This window comes from Rhinopithecus bieti, unplaced genomic scaffold (genome assembly GCF_001698545.2).
Source record: "Rhinopithecus bieti isolate Rb0 unplaced genomic scaffold, ASM169854v2 scaffold_2723, whole genome shotgun sequence".
In the NCBI taxonomy this organism is placed as follows: domain Eukaryota; kingdom Metazoa; phylum Chordata; class Mammalia; order Primates; family Cercopithecidae; genus Rhinopithecus; species Rhinopithecus bieti.
The window spans coordinates 530,358-550,266 of record NW_016804119.1 but is presented as its reverse complement, the minus strand read 5'-3'; the positions used below and the strand labels follow the sequence as shown (position 1 = coordinate 550,266).

At 42.6% G+C, this 19,909-nt stretch overlaps 1 protein-coding gene across 1 annotated transcript in view; it reads left to right on the top strand.

Annotated features, from left to right (window-relative positions):
• The first annotated feature begins 1,639 nt into the window (after positions 1-1,639).
• The window catches only part of TRRAP (transformation/transcription domain associated protein), a 136,828-nt gene continuing 118,558 nt past the window's right edge, over positions 1,640-19,909 (top strand). Inside the window, 8 exon segments of the mRNA XM_017864450.1 lie at positions 1,640-1,691; positions 1,694-1,738; positions 2,457-2,506; positions 10,957-11,067; positions 12,790-12,894; positions 14,154-14,237; positions 16,122-16,178; positions 18,410-18,535. Coding sequence (XP_017719939.1) covers positions 1,640-1,691; positions 1,694-1,738; positions 2,457-2,506; positions 10,957-11,067; positions 12,790-12,894; positions 14,154-14,237; positions 16,122-16,178; positions 18,410-18,535 — 630 coding nt within the window.

Genomic DNA, 19,909 nt, shown 5'->3' with positions numbered 1-19,909 from the left:
GGGGATGGGCAGGGAGAGGCCGTGACCCCGAATCTTGGGTACCCTGGGTTGGGGATGGGCAGGGAGAGGCCCGAGACCCCATGTCTTGGCCCGATGGAGATGGGGAAGGGGTGTGGGGTCTTCTGTCTTGGGGCGGGGTGTCACCTGAAACAGGCAGTTGCCAGGTGCCCTAGCAGGGCATGACACACTCCCCCGCCTTGGTTTCCTTCGTGGCTTTTCCCACCTGGAGCCAGAAGGTTGGGGCTTCTGGTGGGCTTGTTGTGGGACACCTGTGGGCATGCTCTCTGCATGGAAGAGGGTTTTTGGTGTCTAGGAGAGAGTGGCCGGAAGGAGCTCTCTAGTGTCACCTGTGTCCGCTGCAAAGCAGTGTATCCGGTAGGCCTGCAGAGGCGGTCCTGGTGTGTCTGTTGAAAGAAAACGAAGCTGTGAAACTGCCTCTTAGTGCAGAGCGGGATTATGCAAGGAGGAGGGGTAAAAGCAACTTATTTCACCAGCTTCTCGGGATACTTTGTGACACCTGTTAAAATGGAAACCAAGTCTCCATCTGTGTGTCAGCTGGGAGCAGCCGTTGAGTACCTACTGTCTGCCAGCTACAAACAGAATTCATAGTTTCCCGTGCCCCTCACATAACCACAGTCTGGAGGGGTGCTGCTTGCGAGCCCACCTTTGGCACTTGGGGATTTTGATGCCGGCTGAAGTTTGGAAACCAGTCACACGTACAACCAAGGTTGCCCCGATCCAGCCTGCTGCTTGGTTTTTTTTTTTCCCGCCCGAGACTGAGTCTTGCTCTATTGCCCAGGCTGGAGTGCAGTGGCACAATCTTGGCTCACTGCAATCTCCACCTCCCGGGTTCAAGTGACTCTGCTGTCTCAAGCCTCCCGAGTAGCTGGGATTACAGGTGCCCGCTACCATGCCTGGCTAATTTTTGTATTTTTAGTAGAGATGGGGTTTCATCATGTTGCCCAGGCTAGTCTGGAAGTCCTGACCTCGTGATCTCCCTGCCTTGGCCTCCCAAAGTGCTGGGATTCTAGGCGTGAGCCACCGCGCCTGGCCTGCTGCCTTGTTTTATACCGCCCATGAACTAAGAATGGTTTTATATTTTTAAATGGCTGGGGAAAAGAGGAAGGGTATTTCATGGTAAATGAGAGTTATATGAAATTCAGATTTCAGCGTCCATAAATAAAGTTTTATTGGAACACAGCCTCACTCATTTAATTACATGTTGTCTGTCTGTGACTGCTTTCTGGTTATAGCAGAGCTGAGTAGTTGTGACAGACTGTGTGGCCACAAAGATTAAAATATCTACTATATGGCTCTTTACAGAAAACGTTTGCCAACCACTGACTCAGAGAAAGAGGAAATACCATAGGAAAGAAAAGTATCTGCGTAGAAAAATCATGTTTCAAAATTAATAGACAAAATGGGTAAACTTCATATTCAAAAAACTAGAAGGAATAGTGTTAGATTCTGGATTAAGATGAAAGCATATCGATTATATAGGCATTTAGGTAAGATTTTCACAGAGATTGTGATCCTGTGCCCTCCGTAAGTTGACTAACTCTATGCCTCTTTTCACAGGCTGGTTGAACTCATGGACCTGATACTTTTCTCTTGAGAAGCAAACCAGCCTAAAAGAAAAATGGCATTTGTTGCAACACAGGGGGCCACGGTGGTTGACCAGACCACTTTGATGAAAAGTACCTTCAGTTCGTGGCAGCTCTCACAGATGTGAATACACGTGAGTTGATCCTTTTTGTCATTAAGAAATGCATAAACAAGGCCAGATGTGGTGGCTTACATCTATAATCCCAACACTTTGGGAGGCCGAGGCAGGTGGATCACCTGATGTCAGGAATTTGAGACTAGCCTGGCCAATGTGGTGAAACCTGTCTCTACTAAAGTACAAAAATTAGCCGGGCGTGGTGGCTCACGCCTGTAGTCCCAGCTACTTGGGAGGCTGAGGCAGGAGAATCACTTGAACCCAGGAGGCAGAGGTTGCAGTGAGCCGAGATCACGCCACTGCCCTCCAGCCTGGGTGACAGAGTGAGATTCTCTCTCAAAAAGAAAGAAAGAAATGCATAAATATGACACATCCATCTCAGCTCCAATGTTGTGCACTTTAAGATTAATTGTAACATTAACTTTTATTCTCGTTTTCCTTTTCTCTACCTTGTAGAGAAGCAAAGTGATGAGTAATACTGGCTGGAGCCCCAAAGAGGCACATGTGTGTATGTTTGTGTGTATGTATATGCTTGTCAGTGCATGCACGTGTATGTCTGGGAGTACAAATGTGTGCGACTGGTTATAGGGAACTAGCTATGTGCCTTCTATTAGGCCATGACAGTCAAACTGATAAGATCTGATTGCTTCTCTTAAATTACTGAATCCAAGTTTTGCATTAACATAATTTCCTTAACATAATTTCAATTACCTGATGCTTGTATTGTCATTCACAGCTGATGAAACGAAGTTGAAAATGATGCAAGAAGTTAGTGAAAATTTTGAGGTATGAGCATTATATTTTGTATTTTTCTTTTTGAGGTAAATACTGTCATGCACTTTCCTGTTCCTGCTTTGTCAGTCTTTTTACTAGCAACTCAAAGATCGTTGTCTTTGTTCAAGTAATTTATTATATTTCGAAACTGACATTTGAAACTTTGTACACAGTGTTTTCCATCTTCACACTAATGATAGCGAACCCCACACCGTGTTGAGGGTTGTAAGTTTTGTTTTGGTTGTTTTAACAACATTTTTTCATTTTAAAATATGATAGCTCTTATAGGCTACCGTGCCTGTTGGGATGTACTCAAATTATTCTTGTGTTTAGTTTCTTTTTTTTTTGGTGTTTGTTTGAGATGGAGTTTCGCTCTTGTCGCCCAGGGTGGGGTGCAGTGGCGTGATCTTGGCTCACTGCAACCTCTGCCTTCCAGGTTCAAGCGATTCTCCTGACTCAGCCTCAAGAGTAGCTGAGATTATAGTGCCTGCCACCACGCCCGGGTACTATTTGTATTTTTAGTAGAGACGGGGTTTCGCCATGTTGGTCAGGCTGGCCTTGAACTCCTGACCACAGGTGATCTACCTGCCTCAACCTCTCAAGGTGCTGGCATTACAGGCGTGAGCCATCTCACCTGGCTTGTTTATTGTCTTTTGAGGTGGAGTCTGACTCGTCCAGGCTGGAGTGCAGTGACGTGATCTTGGCTCACTGCAACCTCCGCCTCCCGGGTTCAAGTGATTCTCCTGCCTTAGCCTCCCAAGTAGTTGGGATTACAGGTGTGCACCACTGTGCCCGGCTGATTTTTGCATTTTTAGTAGAGATGGGGTTTCACTATGTTGGCCAGGCTGGCCTTGAGCTCCTGACCTCAGGTGATCCACCTGCCTTGGCCTCCCAAAGTGCTGGGATTACAGGCATGAGCCACTGTGCCTGGCCGAGATGCACTCAGATTTATGTTGTAAATTTGTTGTGTTCAGGTAATTTGATGGTATATTCCTGTGCAATGAGATCTGGATGTCATTTCTGGTTCTGCTAATTGGATCATCTGTGACCTTCATCAAGAAAGAACTTTCTTTCTTGTGGACCACATATCCTACAATTTTATACGTACTGCGTGTCCCTCAGACACTTTTCATTTTTCTTCAGTCTTTTTTCTTTTTGTCCTTTAGATTGGATAATTTCTGTTGATCTTCTGAGAATTTTTTTGTTATCTCCAGCCTGCTGGGTTTTTCTTAGAATTTCAGTTTATGTTTTGTATTTTTAAAAATTTTAGCTATTGTGCTTTCAGTTCTAGAATTTCCCTTTGGTTCTTTATAGATTTCATTTATCTGCAGATTCCCCATCCTCATTTATTAAGACCATATTTTTCTTTTATGTTTTGAACACACTTACTGTATGAGGGCTGTTTTAAAGTCTTCATGTATTAAAGCCAACATTTGGGCTATATGAAGGTCAATTTCTATTGGCTGTGGGCCTCATTATCCTGTTTCCTTGTCTAGTAATTTATATATTTATATATTTTGAGACAAGGTCTTACTGTCACCCAGGCTGGAGTGTAGTGGTACCATTTCGGCTCAGAGCAACCTCAACCTCCTGGGCTTGGGTGAGCCTCCCACCTCAGCCTCTTGAGTAGCTGGGACTACAGGCATGCACTACCATACCTGGCCAATTTTTGTATATTTTGTAGAGATGAGGTTTCACCATGTTGCCCAGTCTGGTCTCAAACTCCTGCCTCAGCCTCCCAAAGTGCTGGAATTACAGATGTGAGCCACTGTTCCCTACCGTCTAGTAATTTTTTTACTGTACAGTGGACATTATATGTGAGACATCGTAGGGACTCTAGAGCCTGTTATCTCCCTCTGAAGAATGTCAGTGTTTTGTCGTAGGAGGCAGTTCAGTTACCAGCTGATCCCACTGAATTTGCATAGGATTGGTTTTATGCTTTGGGGAGGATCTGTGGATGGCCCAAGGTTTTTCCCAGGTCTCTAACTTGGTGGGATTCAACCTTCAAATTCTGCCTTTGGATCTCATCAGAGGCTGATTTTAGGCTTTGTTGGCGTTGGTCTAGAATAGGCCATATTCTAGGACATGGTCTAGCTGGATGTGTGAGTTCTGGGATGTTATTAAGATGTTAAGTAGGTCTTTGCACTCCGGCTAGGCTTGAAATCCAGCATTCTCTAACATTGCTAGATGTTATCTAGCATGTAATGAAGATATCTAGATGTATCTTCATTCACCTTGCAATTTTTTTTTTTTTTAAGATAGGGTCTCCCTCTGTCGCCCAGGCTGGAGTAGAGTGGTGTGGTCACAGCTCACTGCAGTCTCAACTTCCTGGGCCCACCTCAGCCTCTGGAGTAGCTGGGACCACAGGTGTGCACCACCACGACCCACTAATTTTTGTATTTTTAGTAGAGATGGGGTTTCGTCATGTTGCCTAGGCTGGTCACGAACTCCTGACCTCAGGCGATCCGCCCATCTCGGCCTCCCAAAGTGCTAAGATTACAAACGTGAGCCACCATGCCCGGCCGCATCTCTCAGTCTTGAAGCAGGTACACTGTGGTAAGCTTCAGGCAGTGTCACCCTGTGTGTGTGCAGTCCAGTCCTCAGCTGGCTTCACTGGAGGCCTGCTCTGTGATTTGCTTTTCTCTGGTGCTATGCCCTGCAGATTCCAGCCACTTTAGCTCTCCTAAACACTAAGGATTTTACTCCTCAGCTCAGCAGGCTGTGACCCCTGCTTGGACCCAGCTTGCTGAACTCCAGTTGGAAAATCGTACCTAGGCAGAGAACCATGGTGGTCATGGGGCTCAGCATGTGAATTTCCCTTCTCCTGGGAGTCATGCTCCGGTATTGCCCCCTAATCCAACACCTGAAAAAAGTTATCTTGTATTTTGCCCAACTGTTTGGTTCACCTGGGTACCAGTTAGTCTCATAGACAGATGAGAAAGTCACATTTGTTACTTATTTTTTTCACATCAGATGGGTAATGTGCTGACATCATAACAAGATTTAAGGGAGGCACGTCTCACACATAAGCGTCAAACCCCAATCATCATGCTTACAAACTACAAAAGGATCATGTTTCCGATTTTTATTGTTTATTTGATTAAAAAAAATTTTAAGAGACAGGGTCTTGCCGTACAGTGGTGCAATCACAGCTTGCTGCAACCTTGAACTCCTGGGCTCAGGTGGTCCTCCTGAGTAGTTGGGACTGCAGGTGTGAGACACTATGCTTGGCTAATTTTTCTTTCTTTCTTTCTTTCTTTTTTTTTTTTTTTTTTTGAGAGAGAGACAGGATCTCACTATATTGCCCAGTCTGGTCTAACTCTGGGCTCAAGCAAACCTCCTGCTTTGGCTTCCCAAGGTGCTGGTATTATAGGTGTAACCCACTGCGCCCAGCCAATGTTTCTTTTTTAAAATGTGAGGATAATAATCTAAGAACAATAGAGAAAATGTTCCCTAGCTTCCATAAGGTTTTTTGTATTAATAAACGTTAAATACATGCTGGTGGGGTTAAATCAAATACCCTACTATCTGTACTAATGGATAGTATTTTAGCTTTTTTTTAATAGATATTTTCAAGGACTTGTTGCCTTGAGCTGAGCTAGAAAAAAACCTTGAGATATTTAGAGATCTAGCTAAAGAGCTTTCTCTTCTGCCCAAGCTGCTACAACAAGCTGTTTAAAAAATACGTATATTTATAAAAAGGTGAGAGGCAGAAGAGGATATGCCTGCATTCTGCATTTTGTTGGAAGAACTGATCTGAGAGAACCATAGTCCTGGCAGGTTTGTTGGAGAGGCTGAAATGGGCAGTCTGTGAACCTGCAGGAACAAGCCCTTGAGTCAGGGCTCTGAGCGTGGACATACGGCTATCTGGATTAAATATCTGTAAATATCTGACCCTTTTGAGGTTCTGAGACTTTATTCTCCTTTTTAGGATTTGCAGTTATCAGGTTACCTCCTTCCTGGCTTTTGGTCTCAGATGCATTGATTAACAACTAAAAGTTAGTGGGGCAAGTCTGGGTGTGGTGGCTCACGCCTGTAATCCCAGAACTTTGGGAGGCTGAGGTGGGTGGATCACTTGAGGCCAGGAGTTCGAGACCAACCTGGCCAACATGATGAAACCCTGTCTCCAAATACAAAAATCTAGCCGAGCATGGTGGCACGTGCCTGGCCTGTAGTCCCAGCTACTCGGAAGGCTGAGGCAGAGAATCACTTGAACCTGGGAGGCAGAGGTTGCAGTGAGCAGAGATCATGCCACTGCACTTCAGCTTGGGCAACAGAGTGAGACACTGTTTCAAAATATTACATGTATATAATATTACATATATAAATACATAATCTACATATATATATATGTATCTGTATTTGCGAGGCAGTATAGTTAGGGCTTTTCCAAGTAATGACTTTTGCAATCTGTGTGTCAACTTTTACCTTAAATGAAATTCAGATGACTGAATTCTTCAGAGAATTAAATACTAGAATGACCATCAAAAAGCAGTTCTTGGCCGGGCGCGGTGGCTCACGCCTGTAATCCCAGCACTTTGGGAGGCCGAGGCGGGTGGATCACGAGGTTGGGAGATTGAGACCATCCTGGCTAATACCGTGAAACCCCGTCTCTACTCAAAATACAAAAAATTAGCCAGGCGCAGTGGCGGGCGCCTGTAGTCTGAGGCAGGAGAATGGCGTGAACCCGGGAGGCGGAGCTTGCAGTGAGCCAAGATAGTGCCACTGCACTCCGGCTTGGGCGACAGAGTGAGACTCCGTCTCAAAAAAAAAGAAAAAAAAAGAAGCAGTTCTCTAAATTACTACCACCCCAGAAAAATGTTTAAATGAGGTGAGTGAAATTTTAAAAACTCCCAGTGATTTCAGGAGTCTTACAGCTTCATTATTAAATGGGCCATCTTTCAAGACAAACCTTCAGGTTAGGAATCACGTGAACAATTTATCTGGATCAAAAAGCTGGTGGTTGAGTTGAGATACTTGCAGAATAACCAGGCAGCTTGTTGAATGAATCTTTTTTTAATTATAAAAATTTTTTTTAGAGACAGGGTCTTGCTATGGAGTATAGTACCTATTCACAGGTGCTATCCTAGCATACCGCAACATTGAACTCCTGGTCTCAGATGATCTTCCTGCTTCAGCTCCCGAATAGTGGGGACTACAGGCGGGCACCACCATGCCCAGCTTGAGTGAATTGTTTTAACTGGATAAATTCTTTTCTTTTTTAGACATGGTCTTGCTATATTGCCCCAGTTGGTCTTGAACTCCTGGGCCCATGCGATAGTCCCACCTTGTCCTCCTAAATAAAGTGCTAGGATTACAGGCATGAGTCACTGTGCCTAGCCTTATTGGAGAAATTTGAAATGCAGATATTTGAAAGCTGTGTAATCAGTAGTTAATATGGACTTATATGCAAATATATTTGACTTCTTGATAACCTGGCAGTTAGTTCAGTATTCCAGCATGAATCTTCTCCCTCTTTTCCTTGAATCCTTGATTGTGGGTGTTTCATCAAAAGTCTTAACCTTTAGGGATGAAAGGTGCCAAACACAGTTCTTCTGCCCGACACATTCACTGAATGCTTAGAGATAAGCTGTTTGGTTTCTGCACATTCCTGGGGCCGCCTCCCATACAGTGTTCTGTGTGAGTGGAGGCCCCAGAAATCTACACCAGGTTGGCCCAGGAGACAGGTGCTTACGTGTGTTAGCCGGGCATGGTGGTGGGCTCTGTAATCCCAGCTACTCCGGAGGCTGAGGCAGGAGAATCACTTGAACCTGGGAGGCAGAGGTGGCAGTGAGCCGAGATGGTGCCATTGCACTCCAGCCTGGCGAAAAGAGTGAAACTCCGTCTCAAAACAAAACAACCCGCAGTGGTTTTCTTTCCTTGCTCCATACTGCTTTCTGATTTTTGACTGTTTCACTGTCCTTCCTTTACAGACCCCTCTTCTGAAATTACATAATATGATAGACAACTCCAGATCTTTCTCTTTAGCCCCACATTTAACCGCCCAGGTGTCTGTTCTCACCAGCTTGTCAGACTCCTGATAGTAAAAGTTGAACTCCAGGCCGGGCGCGATGGCTCACGCCTGTAAATCCCAGCACTTTGGGAGACCAAGGTGGGCAGATCACCTGAGGTCAGGAGATTGAGACCATCCTGGCTAACACGGTGAAACCCCGTCTCTACCAAAAATACAAAAAATTAGCGGGGTGTGGTGGCAGGCGCCTGTGGTCCCAGCTACTCAGGAGGCTGAGGCAGGAGAATGGCGTGAACCCGGGAGGCGGAGCTTGCAGTGAACCGAGATCACACCACTGCACTCGAGCCTGGGCGACAGAGTGAGACTGTCTCAAAAAAAAAATTAAATAAATAAAGTTGAACTCCAGTCCAGGTGTGGTGGCTCATGCCTGTAATTCCAGCACTTTGGGAGGCCAAGGCAGATGGATACCTGAGATCAGGAGTTCAAGACCAGCCTGACCAACATGGTGAAAACCCTATCTCCACTTAAAAAAAAAAAAAAAAAAAAAACAGCCAGGTGTGGTGGCGCATGCCTCTAGTCCCAGCTACTCGAGAGACTGAGGCAGGAGAATTGCTTGGATCCTGGAGGCAGAGATTGCAATGAGCCAAGATCATACCACTGTACTCCAGCCTGGGCGACAGTGAGACTGTCTCAGAAAAACCTTAAAAGTTGAACTCCTTTCTTTTCTGTTTCCTTCTCCAAGATGCTGAACTCTGTTTATGCCTTTTACACTCGTGCTTTCGCTTGATTTTGTGCCTTTGCATATGCTTTTCTTAGAATCTTTTCTGCCTTTTCATGGGTAACTCCTACTTGCCTTTCAAGTTTTAGTGTTAAGTGTCACTTCTTCAGGAAGGTGTCCTCCGCGTTTGGTTACATTTAGTAAATGATGTCTCACAGTTATATGTTCCCTTAGTTGTTGACACAACCCCCTTCATGGTTCTGTATCCTTAGTCTTTTTGTTTGATACCTGTCTTACTTCTGCTGCTGCCTCCCCCATCTCTGATGACATGAATATTATGTGTTCTCTTCATTATTTTATCCCTTTTGAGTACATGATAGGAGTTCAGTAAATATTTGTTGAATGAATAAGTGAAGCATTAAACAAGAAAAAGAATTTGGGTGTTAGATATACTTGATTTGAATCCACTTCCAAAACTTTACCTTTTTTTTTTTTTGATATGAGGTCTTGCTATATTGCCCAGGCTGGCCTGGAATTCCTGGACTCCAGTGATCTTCCCACTTCAGCCTCCTGAGTAGCTGGGACTACAGACCAGCCAGTGTGCCCATTTTGAAAACTTAACCTTTAGATTCTCTTTCCTTATCTGTGAAATGGAGATAATACCTATCTTAGAGATAATACCCATCTCAGACTAAATGAGAAAGACTAAAAGGCACACAACACAGTATTTGGCACATAAGTGCTCTGTAAATAACAGCACAACACTTACGAGCATTTCCCGTAGGCAGTGTTAGAAACTTCATAAACTTTGCATGTATTAACTCATGCAGTCTTCACAATAGTCCTGTAAGGAAGGCGGGAAATGACATCCTCAGAGAGTTTAGGTAACTGTCCAAAGTTTTTACTTCCTAAGTGGGATCCAGAAACTGCCCTAGTATCTTCACTTTATAGTTTTATTTCCTAGTCTCCTTTTTTTATTTTTTATTATTTTTTAAATAGAGATGGGATTTCACACTGTTGCCCAGGCTGGAGTGCAGTGGCACCATCATAGCTCACTGCTGCCTTGAACTCCCAGTCTGAGGTGATCCTTTTACTTCAGCCCTCTGAGTAGCTAAGACCACAGCACAGGCACGTGCCACAATTCTCAGCTTTTAAAAAAATTTTTTTGTAGAGATGGAGTCTTGCTGTGTTGCCCAGGCTGGTCTTGAACTTTTGGGCTCAAGCAATCCTCCTGCCTCGGCCTCCCAAAGTGGTGGGATTACAAGCATGAGCTACAGTGCCCAGCCCTTCCTATTCTCCTTTTAAAATCAGTACTAGGACCAATAATGGATTAGATTAGATTATAATGTAATTAGTATACATCTAATTAGTACATAATGAATATACATCTAACTAATATGTTAGTTTGCTCAGTCTCTTCATTTTTCCAGATCAAGAAACGGAGACGTAGAAGCTAAATAACTTCGTAGAGGTTTCATACTTAGATTGTGGCAGAGCCAAGCTAGAATGGGTTCCAGGTTCAGCATTTCCCAAAGCATTGATATTTCTAATTTTAATAGTAAAAGTTAGCATTTAGTTCTCCTGAACTGGATTTCAGAAATACAACCATCCTAATTTAAAATTATGTTATTACTAAATAATACAATAGCACAAATTTGCTTTTGGCTAAAATGTTTTATATTCCTTTGCAGTTAGTTATTATATTGAGTGAATTTGAAATGAAGATACATACACATAACTGAATGGAGTCTTCTTTTATTTTTGCACAATTAGAATGTCACGTCATCTCCTCAGTATTCTACATTCCTAGAACATATCATCCCTCGATTCCTTACATTTCTTCAAGATGGAGAAGTTCAGTTTCTTCAGGAGAAACCAGCACAGGTAACGTAAAAAAATACCACTGAGAAGACAAGGGTGCTTTGGGATTGTGACTGGTTACGAATTAACTCAGAAAATTTACGGTTCCACTTAAAAATGAAAGAGGGTTTATCACATATGGCTAACTTTGTTCAAGACCGCTGCCTCCTCAGTTACATGTCTTGGTTTGATTTTTGTCTGGGACGTCTCTTACAATTTATATTATTCACATTTGCCAACTGATGTCGTATGTGTGTACACTATTTGTTATAGACCAGTGCAAATGTATACAGAAGAAGAAATGACCCCTCCCATACCTGTTGCCCAACTCCAATCTTATTATCTTATTAATGTCATTTCTTTTTTTTTTTTTTAAAGACAAAGTCTCACTCTGACACCCAGGCTGGAGTGCAGTGGTGCCATCACAGCTCACTGCAGCCTTGACTTCCTGGGCTCAGGTGATCCTCCCACCTCAGTCTGCCCAGTAGCTGGGACTACTGGTGTGCGCCACAATGCCTGGCTAATTTTAAAAAAATTTTATGTGGAGAATGGGTGTCTTACTCTGTTGCCCAGGCTGGTCTTGAACTCCTGAGCTCAATAGGTCCTCCTTCCTCAGCCTCCCAAAACTCTGGTATTACAGGTTTGAGCCACTGCGCCTAGCCTAATGTCAGTTCTTATAGCTCATGGTCAATTTTGTTTTATCCACACACCCCCAATACACCGTTTGTACCTCTCTGCCTTGATCATTTAGAAATAGTCCCATTATATATATATATATATATATACACACACACACACATGTGTGTGTGTATATATGTGTGTGTGTATATATGTGTATATACATATATATATATATATATTTTGAGGCAAAGTCTCACTCTGTCACCCAGGCTGGAGTGCAGTGGCACGAACTCAGCTCACTGCAACCTCTGCCTCCCAGGTTCAAACAGTTCTCCTGCCTCAGCCTCCCAAGTAGCTGGGATTACAGGCGCACACCACCATGCCCGGCTAATTTTTGTATTTTAGTAGAGACCATGTTGGCCAGGCTGGTCTCGAACTCCTGACCTCAGGTGATCCACCCACCTCGGCCTCCCAAAGTGTTGAGATTACAGGCCACTGCACCCGGCCTACTACTTTTTCTATAAATATTTCAGCATGTAGTTCTTAAAAATAACTTTTAAAAAACATTCCCATAACACCAGCTTCTTAGTAAATAAAGCATTTTTATATCATACTGGTGCAAGACCTTATGTATTTGAGGTTTTAGTTGTCAGCTCCACAGACAGAATCACAGAAGCTTAGCACAGCTCATGATGTAACTAGTCCTTGGGCCCAAGGTGGTTGGTGATAGCATTATGGAAGCTAATGCGAGATGGTAAGGGGAGATCCCAAACTATGTTCAGTTTGTGTTTTGCTCTTTTATCTTCAGTGGACTCCATGTTCGTACACCAGTGTCCGTCTGTTGGACTGACTGATAAGCCATGGAAGAGGAGAAATTGGTTTAGTCGATTAAGAGTCAGTACAGAGTTGTAGAAATACTAAAAATGATCATCTGCAGTACTTACTTTGGGTTACATTTAAGTAGTTTCTAGGACTGTTTCAAAAATTGGGTCCATCTTGTAGGATGGTGGTTTGTTGCTAGTGCTGGGTGTAAACAGCTGTGTGACACTTGCAGAGTGTAAGATAATTAATTTGGAACGCTTAGAAGTATTTTTATCCTTGCATTTATTTATTTTTTCTTGCCAGCAACTGCGGAAGCTAGTACTTGAAATAATTCATAGAATACCAACCAACGAACATCTTCGTCCTCACACAAAAAATGTTTTGTCTGTGATGTTTCGCTTTTTAGAGGTAACTTTTGAGAATTCATTCTTGTCGTATAGCCGCATGTAAAACTTTCACTGATTTTTTTTTATGGTAAATTTCAACATTATACAACTGTTTTTATCTTTTGCCCAAATTCCGAGTCACAGGAGTAAAACTTTTCTTAATGTCCCTTTTCCCCATTTCCTCCACTCAGAAAGTTTACTTAATTGAAAATCATCGAGTTAACTGAGGAATTGGCTAGACGTAGTGGTATCTTTGAAACGGTTGTGGACGGTGAGCCAGGTGTGGGCCCACAGACGCCCAGTGAGTGGCTCACTTGCATTGTTCTTTCCGTGTATATCTCCAGTGCAGCGCATTACACCTAGTAGATGCTCATAAAGAGTATCTGACATCCTTAGGGTGAATCTATCTGGCACCTCCAAAATTGTTTTCTTGCTTCTCTTAGCCTTTTTTTTTTTTGAGATGAAGTCTCGCTGTGTTGCTCAGTCTGGAGTCAGTGGTGTGATCTTCGCTCACTGTATCCTCCGCCTCCTGGGTTCAAGTGATTCTCCTGCCTCAACCTCCCGAGTAGCTGGGATTACAGGCCCGTGCCACCACGCCCCGCTGATTTTTGTATTTTCAGTAGAGACAGGATTTCGCCATGTTGGTCAGGCTTGTCTTGAAGTCCTGACCTCGTGATCCACCTGCTTTGGCCTCCCAAAGTGCTTAGATTACAGGCGTGAGCCACCTCGCCCTCTCAGTCTTGATGCAGTTAGATTTCAGTCGTGTTTCTGGGCCCCTTGGAAAGTTGAGTTTGGATTCAGTCTTGGCTGGGACACTTTGTTGCTGTGTCATGCCAGCCACATTGCTTAACCCCTGAGATTTTGCTCCCTCACAGGTCAAATGTAGATGGAACCCCATCCTCACAGAGCATTTGTAAGGTGCTTAGCACAGGGTCCAGTCCATGGTGCTTGCCCAATAATTCTTTACTGGTCTTTTCACAATATTGTCTAACAACGGTAAGTGTCATTTGGGCCAGGAAGTCCTTAGCTCCTGGTGCCACTTGCCATGAAGGCCAGTGAAGCCCCTGTGCAGGTTACTCATGCAGAGCTGGCTGGTGAGATTCCCTTCTTGTGGCGCACGAAGCTTTCTGTCTGGAACAACTGTGTTCTGTGAGCTGGTAAATTTTCAGCAAATCCAATGGAAGCTGGTTGATGGAAAGTGTGTGTGCAGAAACTGCTTAGAGAATTAGTCTTTAAAGCTGGTTGTCAGAAGTATAACTTTCTTTAAATGCTTTTTTTTAGACGGAAAATGAAGAAAATGTTCTTATTTGTCTAAGAATAATTATTGAGCTACACAAACAGTTCAGGCCACCGATCACACAAGAAGTAAGTTGTTTAAAATCCTGATAGCATTTATAAAGTGTGTCAGCATGTTCCTTCTGTGAATTTTTTTGCTTTCTCAAAGTTGACTGAACACATGCTGTTTTCAAGTGTAGAAATATAGCCTAAGTTTGGGGCATTTCTTTATGAGTTTAATATTGACTTTAAAAAAAATGTGTTTATCAATACTTTGCTAAATTGGTTCCGTAGTTGAAATGTATTAAATGACCAAACTGACAGGTTATTTGGGCTGTTCTGGTATTTATGCATATGATGTACAAGTCATTTTATGTTGTACAGGGATTAAGATGTGGGCTCTGAAGCCAGAGCCGGGTTTGAATCTCACCTCTGCAATTCAGTAGCTGTGTGACACTGGTTAAGTTTGTAACCTTTTAGAAATTTTTCTGTAAAATGACATCCTTAAAATGTCATTTGAGGAATTAGGCATAAAATTTAAAGTTCTTAGCAGAGTGCTTACTGTATAGGTAGATTGGCATCTACCTATACAGTAAGCAGCAAGTATACATTTACCATAATTATATCTTCTCTGATGATAACCTAAGTAAGTGCCTGTTACAGATGATTTAATATAGAAATTAAATTACTTATTACAATTAAAAATTATTTATTGAATTAAATTACTTAAAATAGAAATTAAAAGTATAAAGATGAAATAGGATTCCTGCCATCTCAAAACAGGATTTTATATCTTGGTGATTTTCTTTCCTTTTCTTTTCTTTCTTTCTTTCTTTTCTTTTTTTTTTTTTTTTTGAGATAGGCTTCCTCTGTCACTCAGGGGGGGGGGCAGTGGTGCAGTCTCGGCTCACTGCAACCTCTGCCTCCCGGATTCAAGCGATTCTCCTATCTCAGCCTCCCCGAGTAGCTGGGACTGCAGGCTCATGCCACCACATCCAGCTAATTTTTTTTTGTGTGTGTATTTTTAGTAGAGATGGGGTTTCACCATGTTGCCAGGCTGGTCTGTTACTCCTGACCTCATGTGTTCCGCCCACCTCAGCCTCCCAAAGTGCTGGGATTACAGGCGTGAACTGCCACACCCGGCCTTTTCTTTCCTTTTTCTCACCTTAATGTGTTTGTGTATTTTCTGCATAATTGTGGTAATACTGTATATAACATCGTATGGCTTGATCACTTTATGTTAAGTGTGAACATTTTCACAGTCATAAAAAATTCTGTATACAATTAAAAAAAATTTTTTTTTTGTAGAGACAGGGTCTCTCTATGTTGCCCAGGCTGGTCTAAAACTCCTGGCCTCGAGTGATCCTCTAGTCTCGGCCTCCCAAAGTGTCAGGATTGTAGGCATGAGCCATGTGCCCAGCCACAATTATTTTTTAATGGGTACAGAGTATTCTTTCTTATGGGTGTCCTTATTTCTGGATATTGAAGGTATTTCACACTTCTTATTTTAATGATTGTTATGGAATACCTTTGTTTCAAATTATTTCATAGACTAGCTTTGTAGGAGAATTACCAAGGCAGAAGCATTGAAGTTTTAATGCTCCTGTGTTAAACCGATTTCTAGAAAGGTTTCAGTAGTTTATGGTCCCACAGTATGAGAGTCTGTCTCTCATTCCATCCTGTCAAGCATGTGTATTACTGTTTTTTGAAAGGCAAAGACTGGCATTTATTTTAATTTTCAACTCTACGCTCTTCCTGAATCTGAAACTTGTTTTCTGTTTATCAGTACTTTATATTTACTTATTTTTTGTTTGTTTGTTCACATCCATTGCCTATTTGTATCTTGAGCCCACCATTTTCCTTACCTCTCTTATGAGTTCTTATGTAGTAAGACAATTACAACTTTTCTTATTTATTATAGGTATTTTCTGTTTATGAATATCTTCCTGTAATGAAAGTATCTGCTTTTTTTAGATTCATCATTTTCTGGATTTCGTGAAACAGATTTACAAGGAGCTTCCAAAAGTAGTGGTATGTTTTCACTTTGGTTTTAATTAGTTACATTTGTTTATACTTCCTTATTCCAAACAGTCTTTAGAACATTTGGGTTGGAGAAATAGTGTTTGGGGAGGGGATACTATTTTAGAATGGGGAATGTTTAGTGATGGTTAAAAGCTAGGTTGATAAGTCAGCCATTCAAAACAATAGCTTTTTTAGTTTCTCTCTTTCATGTAAGTACTTTTTTTGTACATAAAGGCAATATATTTTTATTGTAGCAATTTTGGAAAAAAACTTTTCATAATTCATTTACTTGTAAGCAACCATTGACATGGAGATTTTGCTTTTGTTTTTCACTTTGTGCATTTTAAAGACGGTTGAATTTATAGGCTTGAAGACTTTTTGGGGAGGTGGTGTTTATTTTCAGTGTTTTTTTAAAATTTTACTAACATTTTTTTTGATCTCATTAACTCTTACAAGCAGTGCCACAGTATACAGGTTTGTGGAGTAGAAAAGGAAAATCTCCTCATCTCCTTCCCGCTTATTAGAAGTAAACACTCTTGCCAGAAGAACAGCTTCTTCCAGACCCTTCTTCTGGGAATCATAATTCTTTATTTTTTGGCAGGGGATGCGGGGAGACTGGGTCTCTGCCCAGGCTGGAGTAGAGGGGCACAATCTCTGCTCACTGCAGCTTCCACCTTCTGACTTCAAGCAGTTCTCCTGCCTCAGCCTCCCAAGTAGCTGGAATTACAGGCGTGCAGCACTCCACCCAGCTAATTTTGTAGTTTTAGTAGAGACGGGGTTTCACCATGTCTGTCAGGCTGGTCTTGAACTCCTGACCTCAGGTTATCCACCTGCCTCAGCCTCCCAGAGTGCTGGGATTATAGGGGTGAGCCACTGCAATCAGCCTAAAGATTTCTTTTTTAATCTTTAAAAAGTTTTTACCCATGCCTGTAATCCCAGCACTTTGGGAGGCTGAGGCAAGTGGATCATGAGGTCAGGAGATTGAGACCATCTTGGCTAACATGGTGAAACCCCATCTCTACTAAAAATACAAAATAATTAGCCGGGTGTAGTGGCAGGCGCCTGTAGTCCCAGCTACTTGGGAGGCTGAGGCAGGAGAATGGTGTGAACTCGGGAGGCGGAGCTTGCCAGGAGCCAAGATCATGCCACTGCACTTACTCCAGCCTGGGCAACAGAACAAGACTCCCTCTCAAAAAAACAAAACAAAACAAAACAAAACAAAAAACAGTTTTCAAATTGATATAGGATAAAATTGACTCTTTGGCATTTAAAGGATTTCAGTCTGGGGAGAATGTATAAAACTTAAAATTAGTGACTTTTAGTTGTCGCGTCCCACCGCCTGCTCTCCTGTCAGAGCCTGAGCACTGCTTTTCATAGGCAACTGCCTTGTTGAACGTGAAATCCAAAATCCACTGAGAGTGAACGATGGCAGTGAGGTCCTGGCTTTTAAAAGTGTCCTGTGTTTTGGCCAGGTGCAGTGGCTCACCCCTGCAGTCCCAGCACTTTGGGAGGCCCAGGTGGGTGGGTCACCTGATGCTGGGAGTTCGAGACCAGCCTAGCCAACATGGTGAAAACCCAGTCTCTACTAAAATACAAAATTAGCCAGGCATGGTGGTGCGTGCCAGTGATCCCAACTACTTGGGAGGCTGAGGCAGGAGAATTGCTTGAACCTGGGAGGCGGAAGTTACAGTGAGCCAAGATCGTACCACTGCACTCCAGCCTGGGCGACAGAGTGAGACTCTGTCTCGAGAAAAAAAAAAAAGTCCTGTGTTTTGTTTGTTCACTCTTGGATCTCTATTTAGACAGTGAAAAGTTAATCAGTAGGGACTGCCAGCCCATAGTTTCTTCCCAAGAGGGATGGAGTGCCTTCTTTCCTACCTCACTGTGGTAGGAATGTGATATGGTTTATATTCAATCATTTATTAGCCAGGGAAAAAGGAGTAGAAAATACTTTTAGACAAGCTTTGGTCTTCCGTTGTTGAAGATGGAGAACCTGGTCCCTGTTGTGTTATCTGTATGGTCCTGTGGGAAGAGTAAACATCTAGTGGTGTGTTGGTTTAGGCTTTAAGGGGGATTGGAAAATGAATGACTGAGCCCAAATCCTGTGGAGTTGGTGCAGCATAAAAATGTAGACCATTCTATTTTTTTCCACCAAAGAGTCAGGTGTTTTTTTGCTTTTTTCTTTGGAATGAATATTGGGTTTGACTTTAGGAAAAAATATTTTTGTTATTTTTATGTAGAACCGCTACTTTGAGAACCCTCAAGTGATCCCCGAGAACACAGTGCCTCCCCCAGAAATGGTTGGTATGATAACGACAATTGCTGTGAAAGTCAACCCGGAGCGTGAGGACAGCGAGACTCGAACAGTAAGTGTCTCACTAACTGAGTTGTTTCTACCGGTGGCTCCTGTAGTTTAAGATACTGGCCTGTTAAACCATTTAAGTTTTTTCTTTTTTTTTCCCCTTAAATACGTGGAGGCATTTAAGACAAATAAACATGTGTGCCTGGCAAAGCATCACTGGTCCTCTGCAGCCTGGGAGGGGTGAAAATGACCTGTCTGGTGTCATTGATGCCAGGCTAGAAAGATAAGGTTGTTACTGAAACCCAGGATCACCCTGCTGGGAACAGCAGCAGACCAGGTGTGGGGTGTCTGTTCTGTCCCTTAGCTTTGAGTCTTTTGACATAAATAAAGTCCCTTAAACTATAGATAAAAGTATATAGCTCAGTGACTGAGAATGTGGACTCTGGGACAGAGAGCTCCAGTACAATGTCCCGGCCCCACCCACTGGGGTTTTCTGACTCCAGGAAAGTTAACGAACCTGCGTTCTGACCTTATTTTTCCTCTCGTTATCTGAAAAACCTGTCTCACGGACTTTGTGAAGGTAATGCTGGCATGGTCCGCAGGTAATGTATCGTATATTTGTGGTGTCTGCCACATAGGTAACATGTTTTGAGCATTTACTATGACAGTTTTTGTGATTGAATTAATATTATCCATGTTTGTTTTGCTGAAATGGTTGTACAGAGTGTTTCAGTTTGTGCTAGGATGAACGAGAAACTTTGAATAAAGCTTTCCTCCTTTCGTTGTTCTTAATTAGAAATTTGTTTTCTGAGTATCATTTCTTTGTATTTTCTTTTTTTCCTTGTCTGTTCATGTCCATTGGCTATTTGTATTTTGAGCCTAACATTTTCCTTGTTTCATGAGTCCTTATGTATTAGGGCTGTTGCACTTTTCTATTTGTAAGCATTTTCTCTTTATAAATATCTTTGAATAAAACTGCTGGGTAAATTGTACTTTGTGCTGTTCTTTTAAATAAGTAAAATCATAGGTATTTGTTTTAAAATTTCTCAGGTGATTTGAATTTCCAAGTTTCAACATATTTTCCTGAAGTTTTTACAAATGATTATGTAGAAAATTATGAAAACCTTTAGGCTGGGCACGGTGGCACATGCCTGTAATCCCAGCACTTCAGGAGACTGAGGTGGGCGGATGACCTGAAGTCGGGAGTTTGAGACCAGCCTGGCCAACAAGGCAAAACTGTGTCTCTACTAAAAAACACAAAAATTAGCTGGGCGTGGTGGTTCGTGCCTGTAATCCCAGCTACTTGGGAGGCTGAGGCAGGAGAATTGGTTGAACCCAGGAGGTGGAGGCTATAGTGAGCCGAGATTGTACCGCTGCCCTCCAGCCTGGCAAGAATGAGACTCCATCTCAAAAAAAAAAAAAAAAAAAAAAAAAAAAA